Source organism: Sinocyclocheilus anshuiensis, unplaced genomic scaffold (genome assembly GCF_001515605.1).
Source record: "Sinocyclocheilus anshuiensis isolate Anshui unplaced genomic scaffold, SAMN03320099.WGS_v1.1 scaffold1136, whole genome shotgun sequence".
Classification (NCBI taxonomy): domain Eukaryota; kingdom Metazoa; phylum Chordata; class Actinopteri; order Cypriniformes; family Cyprinidae; genus Sinocyclocheilus; species Sinocyclocheilus anshuiensis.
Genome location: NW_015548521.1, coordinates 142813 through 153954, shown reverse-complemented (window position 1 = coordinate 153954; position 11142 = coordinate 142813). Strand labels below are relative to the sequence as shown.

The window sequence follows — 11142 nt, the reverse complement described above, 5'->3', positions numbered from 1 at the left end:
ATTTAAATATTAAATATTAAATATTGTTAGCAGATGTACCCCCGGTTTCACAGACAAGGCTTAAGCCTATAGTCCCAGACTAAAGTGTAAGTCTGAGCTGTTTTAATTGAAAGAAACTTGCACTGACTGATCTTAAAATATATCAGTGCCTTTGTTTTGTATCACGATGCACACCAGTAATGTTTTTTTCTAAGGCATGTTAATAAAAATTACTTAAATGTCCTAATTGAACAATGGCCTAATCCTGGCTTAGTCTTAATATGCTTGTGATGTCTTGCATTATCGAAAGTGACAGTAATAACATCTATAATGTTACAAATAAATAAATACATTTATTTCAAATGAATGCTATTAATGCTTTTATTAATTAAAATGCTCTTAATGCTTTTAAACTTTCTATTCATCAAAGAAAAAATGCATCAGCGCAACTGCAGCACAACTGTTTTCATCACTGATAATAGTAAGAAATGTTTCAGATTTTTCAGAGTAATGATGCTGAAGGTCACAAGAATAAATTACATTTTAAAATATATTAAAATAGAAAACAGTTGTAATAATATTTCACAATATAAGAGTTTTTACTCTATTTAATCAAATATATGTAGCCTTTGTGAGCTTAAGAGACTTCACAAATATTAATAAAATCTTACCAACCTCAAACTTTTGAACGGCGGTTCAGATATATTCAGGCATATAAAAGCAGCAGTGGTCTTCAACATAAAGTCTCACAGTGCAAACTGAGCCTAATGTTGGCCGCTTGGTAACAAGACGATTAAAAAAACAGCCTGAACCTGTCCAGCACACGGTATTTGAAGCCATGCTGGATGGATTATTAGCACAGTTGTGCATCATAGATATTGCTCAGGCCAAACTGCGTAAGTTTAAAATAACAAGCATCTTTATAGTAACACTTAGTGAAATAATATTCAATGATATACATTTTTAATCATATTGCACACCAGGTACAGACTCCCGAAACACAGAATATTAAATAGAACCTGAACACAACAATAAAGTGTTGAGCAAACATAATTGTGCAGCAGCTGTATGCCTCGGCGCTGAGATTAATAATGGTGAGTTGGCTGCACTGGGCCCATTAAAGAAAGTCTCCTGTGCACTCTTTCATTCGGATTCCAAGAAATAAAGTTAACAAGCACTTAGACGCCTTCACAACCTCTATATAGACACCTCAACACTTTAATAGTTTCTACATCGCCATTAACGATCAGTTCAATAAAAAGCTCTTTGCCTGTCAAAGGCTAAGCAGGACTTCACTCAGGCTGTTCGTTCTCATCAAATAGCTATTTGTTGCTTCCCTTTTCGATCTATAAATATCCTTAATTAGCATCTCCCATAGAGCCCCTCCACCCTTCCAGCAGCAGATTGAACCTAGCCATCACTTCGTTCCTACATTCTCCTCTGATAGCATCATGGTTAGTGCTTAGTAAGTGTTAAAACACAAGGACGCTATATAAACAGCGTCTGCGATGTCTGCCGCTCACATTTGGGGTTGCTTTTATTTCGCAGTGGTCTCGTTTTGGTACAGTTAGCGTTTCTTTTAATTCTACTGTGGCTGGACCTTCCAAATCTTTTTCTTCCTTTCACGCTTCGATTTTCTCACTATGGTGGATGCTATCAAGTCACCATCCAGGCCTCAATATTGTCATGATGTATCTTGGAACCCCCTGAGCTACAGATGGCCCAGCGTAATCTTTAACCAACATTACGGCCTGCCTCCGTTATTGGACCCTCAAGACCTCAGCTGGATGGAGGGCATCTTCAGAAGGCTGGGGACGTCGTCTTGGCCTGGGTACTTGCGCACACCCGTTTTCACTCCCTTTGCTCAGGCCCCAGGACAACGCATGTTTAAGCTGCGAAGGGAGATGAGTGGAGGGGTGTCGGAAGTGGTTGGTGAGATGTGTAAGTGGAAAATTAGCTTGGATGTCAATCACTTCGCTCCCTCGGAGATCACTGTCAAAATGCAGGATGGACTTTTAGTAGTTGCAGGTATGGGTGATAAAGACTACTATAAAGAGATAAAGACACACACACACACACACACACACACACACACACATATATATATATATATTCAGATGCAAAAGGCTCTAAGAGCCGTCTGAAATTTTCATCTAAATTGAGCACTTTTTTTTATCAGGCTCCTTTGTTTAGGTTCAGTAATTTTAGTCTAATGGCAATGTATAGGTTTTTTTCTATGCAATTAAAGTGAAAGAACTGAACATAAATATAGGAGCCTGATAAAAATGCTCATTTTAGGCACTTAGAGGCTTTTGCATCTGAACTCTTCATATATAATTTTGCATTTAATGTCAGCTAATAAATGACACTATTTATATATTTATTGAAAGTTCCATTTTTAATATTTTTTTAAAAATCACAAAAATATAAAATGCTCTTCTTTGAGCTAAAGTTATTAATCTCTGATTTTTTTGTTAACAACTTTGATCTATAGGAAAGCACGAGGAAAGACAAGATGAGCATGGCTACATTGCTAGATGTTTCACAAGAAAATACACGTAAGTGTTAACAAGCACATTCAAAAGTACATAAAAAATACAGTAAAAACAGTAATATTGTGAAATATTGAAAACATTGTTAAATAACTGTTAAATGTAATTTATGCTTGTGATGGGAAAGCTACATTTTCAACATCATTACTGCAGTCCTCAGTGTCACATGATCCTTTAGAAATCATTGTAATATACTGATTTGCAGCTCAATAAGCATTTATTATTATTATTATTATCAATGTTGTAAAATAATTAAAACAGTTGTGCTGCTTGATATTTTAGATTTTTTTTTCAGGATTCTTTGATGTATAATTATTTGAGATTTTGTGTAAAATTCTATATACTGTCACTTTTGATCAATTTAATGTGTTCTTGCTGAATAAAAGTAATAATTTCTTTTGAAAAAATCCTTTGAATGGTGGACTAAAGGTCTATTTTATTCTGTTTTAGCACAGAGTGTGTGAAATTGTCACAAAGCTGTTGATCAATAAAAACAAATTAACAGATTTTTTTTTCTCACCACTGCCTAAGACTTCCAGGTGGTGTTGAAGCTGAAAGTCTCCAGTCTTGTCTGTCCTCCGATGGGATTCTTACAGTGGAAGCACCATCAGCCAGCATTCCCCTCCCTGCTGATGTCAATATCCCCATCCAGGTATTGATTAGTTCTGACAGCTGTTTAATCTGTAATCATACAGTCTGGACATTTTCACTTATTGAAGCTCAAAATTAGGCACTGAGTGTTCTGGGTGGCATGCATTGCACTTGTTTATAATATATCACCATATTACATTTAAGTGGTGCTTTCTGTCATTCACAGTGAAATGGCCCCATTATTATCATTATTGAAAACTTTTCTCGGTAAATCCAAGGGGTAAACACTATTCATCCATCCACCGGTGCCTAATTGGTTTTGTATAAAAGCTAGACATCGCAGATAGAGTAACTGTCTCCCAGAAACTGTAATATTAGCCAGTCTATTGGCAAAAAGCTGACAGCAAATTAAGTTTGCAGGGGAAACTAGGGTGTAATACAGGCATGGAAGAAAATAGGAGAAAAGGACTTCTCAAAACCTATTATTTCAATTATTTTGTTGTGTTATATTACTGCATAGGATGTGGCCACTCAAATGAACTTGTCTTGCTTTAGAAATGCCAGATATTGTTTACCCGTTGCATGTCTTTTTCAGCTTACTCCAATTTATTAAGGCATGCCGTCATAACAGGCTTCAAAACAAAATGTTTTTTACATTAAAGCAAAAAGGATTTCAGAAATAATTAGAGGTATACGATTCTACAATGCCGTGTAAACATCAAATGCCAAATTTAAAGTCAGTTCATAAATTAATCGCCCAGCAATTCCAATTACCAAGCTCATAATTGTTCTTATAACCAACAAAGAGATTAAATGCAAGCTTATTTTCCCGCAGGGACATATGGCCTTTCTTCACAACCCAGAAAATTAATCATTTTTGTGTACACTGACCCTGGCATTTTAGGGTCTTGATGTGGCATTTAAGCTCTTGACTTCATTTAAAGGCTGTTTTGTGTTTGCCACAGCTGGAGGAAACCGTTGGAGGAAAACAACAAGATGAGCCTCAAACCGGCGTTGAAGCCGAGGCCAAACCAGAAGCATTTGAAGGAGAAACTCCTGAACCCTCAGTCTCAACTGAGCATCCTGAAGGTGGACAGGTCACCGAACCAGACCAGCAGACTGTATCTGATGTAGATCCATCTAGAGAACCACAACCCCAGTCCAACTCAGGAGATGCGGAGGTTACCATTGAGTCTGGAAGAGAGCGGGTTGGTGATCCCGGAGAGGAGGACAAAGAAGCTGCTTTTCAAGAGGCGACTGAGGGCACCGAGCGAGACGGAGAGGAGTCTGCAGACAAGCCTCAGGCTCCAGAGACTCCAGACACCATCACCTCCGAGCAAGGACAGCAGGCAGAGGTCATGCAGCCTCGACAACTGGAGGGTGAAGGGGGATATACAGACCCTGCTGTGACAGAAGATGAGCAATCAACCTTCGGGCAAACCCAAGAGGTGTTCACCCCTCAGCAGGTGCTCCAAAAGGAGATGGATGAAGACAAAATGTAGGCTACAAAATAGCAACATCCCAGCTCTTTCCTTAGCCTTCAAATTTACTGTAACATGCATCTTATTAGCACTAATAAAGACCTGAGCAAGATTGTGTGAAGCTTCTTGTTGTGCTTTACAATAACATGAGCGATTAATCAGCGAAAGCTGAGAAATGTTTCTAACTAAAGGTGACAGATAGAGATTGTCATTGTGGCACCTAGTTGACTTCTTGTGCTTGCAGAGAATTTTATATGAATTTTTTATGCAGTGAATATGGTTGCACATTACATCCCTCGAGTTCTAGTAAATATCGTGTAATTCTCATCTAACTCGGATGGTTATGATGCCAGCGCCTCTTTAGGATGGTTATATTTGTGATTCATTAACCTCAAACCCTGAAAATTATACAACGCCAGAGCGCAGATCGATTTGAGGAGAAAAATCCAACGGGCAAACACATCAGTTAATCAGCAGTGGAGAACCGTTTTCTTCAATATTTTCTCTCCGCATCCTCGTCGAGGAGATTGAAAGCGAGCCAAAGCGTTCGGAATAATCTCCACACTAATCTGTCACCCAATTACCGCCACCGTGCAAAGACAACTCCCATGGAGTCGCTCCCATAAGCACACAGCCAATCTGCCAAGCGAACACCCAGATGTGATAGAGGACAGAGGATTGTGAGACAGAGAGAAACCAAGGAAAGCGTGATGCTTGATTTATTACTCGACAGCATAAGGAGGTTATATAAGTGGGATAAGCAAACAGGTGTAAAGCTGTAGGAGAAATAACATCTCAGCTCATTTATTAACTTTACAGATTTGCAGAGAGGAGTAATAAATAAAAGGCTTGCTTTCGTAAATGTCATTTATTATAAAAATGCATAGCATACATCCCTACACAAAAAGAAAAAAACACACAAATAAGAAAAGAAGAAGAGACAATAAACAACCTTTGAGAAAGAGCTCCAACACTCACGCCCAGTTCTCAGAGAAGACCATATAAATAGTCCAACATGACAAATACTCAGATGATTAAAAGAGCACTTCCATTTGAACTCAGGGCCAAAACAAGTTTAGGTTTATATGAGGGACAGAAAGTCCAAAACATACTCTACACAAGTATGTGAACACAAACTGTAGCTACGTAAGCTTGTCTCAAAGTAATTTACATTGCAACACAAGCGTGCATTGCATTCCCAGAGATGGCCTCTATTTGATCAGAATATGACGAAGCAACAGTTTTTAAGAATCTTAACTTAGAACTCAAGCTAGAAAATGAGTTAAATGTTACTTAAATCTCTTGTTAAAGCTTCTTCTACGGAACACAAAAAGATATTTAAAAATGTTCGAAGGACGCTTTAAAGAACTATTTTTTTTTTTGTTCATACGGTGAAACTCAAAGAGGTTTAAAATAACATTGGATCATATTGACACTTATAGTATGGACAAACATGTTTTGTGTTCCATAGAGGAAATAAAGTCATTCATGTTTGGAGCAACATGTAGACGAGTAAATGATGAGTTCATTTTTGGGTGAACTATTCCTTTAAATCGCTGACATTTGAAGGGAGCTTTATCGCCCCCTTGAGGATTGAGACTTGCCATTACAATGTTTAATAGGGATGGGCGATACCTCTTATTTTATTTTGGAAATAAAGTCATTCATGTTTGGAGCAACATGTAGACGAGTAAATGATGAGTTCATTTTTGGGTGAACTATTCCTTTAAATTGCTGACATTTGAAGGGAGCTTTATCGCCCCCTTGAGGATTGAGACTTGCCATTACAATGTTTAATAGGGATGGGTGATACCTCTTATTTTATTTTTGATCCGATACTGATATTTTCAAGCCCGGTATCGTCTATATCGATACAGATACCGATAACTCTAAACTAAACTGATCTTTTAAATTATTAAAAGAATATAATCAGTAATTATACTCACTTAATATTAGATTTTAAAGCCATGTTTTTTAACACTCCATAGGCCTTTTTTGTTCACACTGTCAGCAATAAAATATACTATAATTGTATTTTAGCCCTTTACTGGGGCAGTAACCTCAAAGGTGCAACTATACCCCTAAAAGGGAGCATATTAGTGCCATACAAGTATGCATGCTTTAAGGGTAGATAAGTTGCAAAGGTACACCTTTGAGGATACCTCATGAGAAATAAACATGGTGTTACATAACATAAGTACTAAAATGTATTATTATTATTATTATTACCATGGTAAATTTGTGGTTACTGCAGTTTTAGTACAAATACTGTGGTAAACTGTGGTTACTGTAATACAACCATGGTTCATTTTTGTAAAAGACTGCCAGGCTGTTGTACCCCTAAAGGTGAAACTTTAGCATATTTTTTTTCTGACAGATTTATTAACAGCAATTACAGAACATAACACAATCCATTTGAACTTTTAACAACAAGTTTAAATAAATGTACTTGCACAAACTAGCCCATTTAAAATAAATATGACATGCACACAAACGTTTGGGGTCAGTAAGATTTTGTAATATTTTTTTAAGTCTCATGCTCACCAAGGCTGCACTTATTTGAAGAAAAAAAACCCTGTAAAAGCAGCAACATTGTGAAATATAACAATTAAAAATAACTTTTTTTCTATTTTAATATATGTTAAAATGTAATTTAAAATGCATCTGTGATCAAAGCTGAATTTTCAGCATAATTACTCCAGTCTTCAGTGTCCTGAACATGATCCTTCAGAAATAATTCTAATATCATTTGCTGCTCAAGAAACATTTATTATTATTGCTGCTTTGTGTGGAAACCGTGATGCATTTTTCAGAACTAATTTTATATATAGTAACAATGTTATGTAATGTAATGTAATAATGTGGCAATGGTTTCTTAAGATCTACTTACGCTTCTGATGCTTTTGGGAAACGCAGCCCTATTTGAACAAGCACTGCTTCAGCAGCGAACGCTGTCTGTGATCATTGCTTCTGTCTTTCAGCATTTGCGTGTTTCCGATGAGCAGGAGAAATGGTTCTATCCAACACAATTATTCGCTAATATAGTCTATTTTTCCACTTAGAAGCTTATTTTATTCACTGAATTTCTTGATAAATAAATAAAAATAATGGTTAAAAAAATGCACTTTAGAATCGATATTTTTATGTGAGGATCGATCCTTTCAATACAAAATCAGTATCGAAAGTATCGATACTTAAGGATCGATCCGCCCATCCCTAATTTATGTACTTGCGTAGAGTATGTTTATGGCCGTAGACTCTTTATTACAGAACCTTTCCCTTGTTACTTGACTGGTAGCTCTATCACATTCATTTTTCTTCACTGACGTAGTAACTGAAAGCTGCTGGTATTTGATCCAACCATGTACCATGTAGAGTAACATTTGATTTATGGGCTACTCACTAGCAGATTAATGACTTTTGATTTAAGTAAATTTATGAAACTGATAAAACTAGGTTTTGGCACTGGCTTGGAACAAATACCAAGGGCATGTAAGCTTGCATTCACTCCCTGGCTGCAAAGACTTCGGCTGAAGCCATACTGGGTTCCTGAGGTCTGGTCTCGGGTTCTTCCATGGGTTCTGCGGGCATTTCGTTGCTGTAGAGGTAGTACGGAGGGGTCTGCCGGGCTTCAATAATGAGAACCCCTTCCGGAGACAGAGAGGCAAACACAGTGAGAGGGTCCACATCGGATGGGATTCTGTGAAAGAAGAAAGAGTAGAACGATTCCAAAAGGGGGTTTTCACAGCAATGCCATTGAGTTCCTCAGAGAACCTTTCAGTAAGCAGTTCTTAAAAGAACAACAAGAAGAACCTTTTAATAATGTAAAGAACCTTTGTGCAATGAAATGTTTCCATGGATGTTAAACTTTCTTCACGGAACCATCAATGCCAATGAAGATACACCTCTTTAATACAGACTGAACCAGATTCTGATTTAGGCCATTATAAATTGTCACTGTACTGAAAGCTAATATGACCACAAAAGCAGTCTTCAGTCGCTGGGGTATATTTGAAGCAATAGCCAACAAATACATTGTATGGGTCAAAATTATATTTATTTTTCTTTTATGCCAAAAATCATTAGGATATGATTCCAGATTTTCAAATAGTTGTATCTCGGCCAAATATTGTCCTCCTATCCTAACAAACCATACATCAATGGAAAGCTTATTTATTCAGCTTTTAGATGATGTATAAATCTCAATTTCGAAAAATTGACCCTTATGACTGGTTTTGTGGTCCATGGTCACATATATACTGTTTTATACACAGTATCTATCCGCTTTTGGATTGTACTCTGCAGTTGCACTGAAGTTTGAAATCAAATGTTACAATCTGACAAATGCTAGTTTAATATTAACAACTACACAGTATTGCATAATCCAGACTGATTGAGTTATAACTCGAGTCTAAAGTTGATATTAACCCAGAATTGTGCAAGTTGCTCAAACTATCCCCATGTGTACTCAGTATATTCTCATTTTGGTTTAATTTCCAACAAACTTCATTTTCTGTGTGGCAGCTTGTGGCTAGAAGATAATTCCCAATGCATTTCGTGGTTTCCATTTAAATGTTCTGCCTACCATCACTTGCAATGAGAGAAAGAGAGAGAAAGTGAGCGAGTCCTGCTCCCTCCAGGTGCTGGGCTCAGAAATAGAGTCTGTTGCCAATTATTACAAATCGCCTCCTGATGCAAAGTTTATCACCAGAAATTTCCATCTGCACACTTGTCTAATCACCCGGCAGGCAGACTGACTGCAGACATTTTAATGAGAGGAGTTCTTACTGTTTGTTTGAATTGTGATGCCTTTAAGCCTGGATTGCCATAAATTCATATCTGCTCTACAGAGAAAGGGTGGAACTTGTTTTGAACATGAATGGATGGTGATATCATACAAAGTCACTTCCTGCTGGTCTTCTGCTGCACAAGTCTAGAGGTGGGGGAACTTTTAGGGCCGCTTTAGAGATTTGAGAGGTGAATGCAGTGTTTGGGTAATGCTAGATAAAATAATTGTACTTAACACAGTGTATGGAAATAAATGCATTTCCATGGTCAGCAATATATTACTAAATGCACTGCAAAAGTCAACATCCAAACCTTCCTTGTAATGCTCTGCATAGGCAGAAACTCCACACAGTGAAAAAAGAAACCCTCATGCAATTATTTATAGAGTTTGACTTTAACAAGTTTCTAAACTAATGATGAGATGCCCTACTCTAACAAGCATAAAAATATACAAAACACAAAAAACCTGACCATTTTTAATTAGACTGACTATTTGTTTTTTTCTTTTCAACACATGAATATTAAGCATGTTTAATATATTATCATTGTCAAAAAAAATTTGGGCTGGAAAAAAAGTATGTTCACTGAATAGTGCCATTCAAAAGTTTGGAGTCTGTAAGATTTTTTAATGTTAGTGAAAATTATTTTATGTGCACCAAGGCTGAATTGTTTACTGTAAACAGTAATATTGTGAAATACTATCACAAACGATTACTTATTATACACAATTTCAATTTTTTTTATTTTAATATATTTTAAAATGTCATTTATTCCAGTGATGGTAAAGCTAATTTTTCAGCATCATTACTCCAGTTCTCAATATCTCATGATCCTTCAGAAATCATTGTAATATGCTGATTTGCTGCTTACAAAAAAATTACAAAAAAATGTGCTGCTTAATATTTTTGAGCAAACCGCGATGCATTTTTCCTCAGAATTTTTTGATAAATAGAAAGTTTAGAAAAACAGCATTTATTTGAAATAGAAATCTTTTGTAAAACTATGCCTTTACTGAAACTTTTGGTCAATTTAATGTGTCCTTATTGAATAAAAGTATACATTTATAAAAATTATGAGTCAATAATAATAATCCTATGTGTATATGGCTTTCTTCTTTCAGAAGAATCCAGTCGGAGTTATATAAAAAATTGTCCTGGCTATTCCAAGCTTTATCATTGCAGTCAGCGGGTGTTGCAGTGCTTCAGTCCAAAAGAAGTGAAATAAAAAGCGCTCATCCATAAAAAACAATGCCTCACACGGCTCCGGGGGGGTTAACGAAGGCCTCCTGTAGCGAATCGATGCATTTTTGTAAGAAAAATATCCATATTCAAAACGTAATAATCAATTTAATCTAGCTTGCGCTCACAGTTGTACACGGAAGCAGTTCCGGGCGGATGACGTATGAGGTCAGTGCTGCGCATGCGCCGGTGAGTCTCGTGAAAACCAACGTTTGTTAACAGGATCAAAGGAAGCAAAGTTTCCTTACTTTAGCAAAGGAAAACCAGTCTCCTCTTGGCTTATATCGTCCTACGTCATCCGCCCGGAGCTGCTTCCGTGTACAACAGTGAGCTCAAGCTAGATTCAATTGATTATTACGTTTTAAATATGGTTATTTTTCTTACAAAAACACATCATTTCGCTACAGGAGGCCTTTGTTCACCCCCCCGGAGCCTTGTGAGACACTTTTTTACTGGATGTGCGCTTTTTATTTCACTTCTTTTGGACTGAAGCATGCAACACCCGCTGCCTGC

At 36.9% G+C, this 11142-nt stretch overlaps 2 protein-coding genes across 2 annotated transcripts in view; one reads left to right on the top strand and one right to left on the bottom strand.

Moving 5' to 3' along the window:
• The first annotated feature begins 1622 nt into the window (after window positions 1-1622).
• Window positions 1623-4624, top strand: LOC107656799 (uncharacterized). The gene is made up of 4 exons (XM_016444745.1): window positions 1623-2007; window positions 2474-2537; window positions 3063-3183; window positions 4088-4624. The coding sequence occupies exons 1-4, from the start codon at window positions 1623-1625 to the stop codon at window positions 4622-4624; spliced, it is 1107 nt and encodes a 368-aa protein (XP_016300231.1).
• A 3153-nt stretch (window positions 4625-7777) lies between these two features.
• Window positions 7778-11142, bottom strand: part of LOC107656808 (heat shock protein b8) — a 9655-nt gene continuing 6290 nt past the window's right edge. Inside the window, exon 3 of the mRNA XM_016444754.1 lies at window positions 7778-8303. Within this exon, the coding sequence (XP_016300240.1) occupies window positions 8108-8303 (196 nt within the window). The 3' untranslated portion in view covers window positions 7778-8107. The remainder of the gene's footprint in view (window positions 8304-11142) is intronic.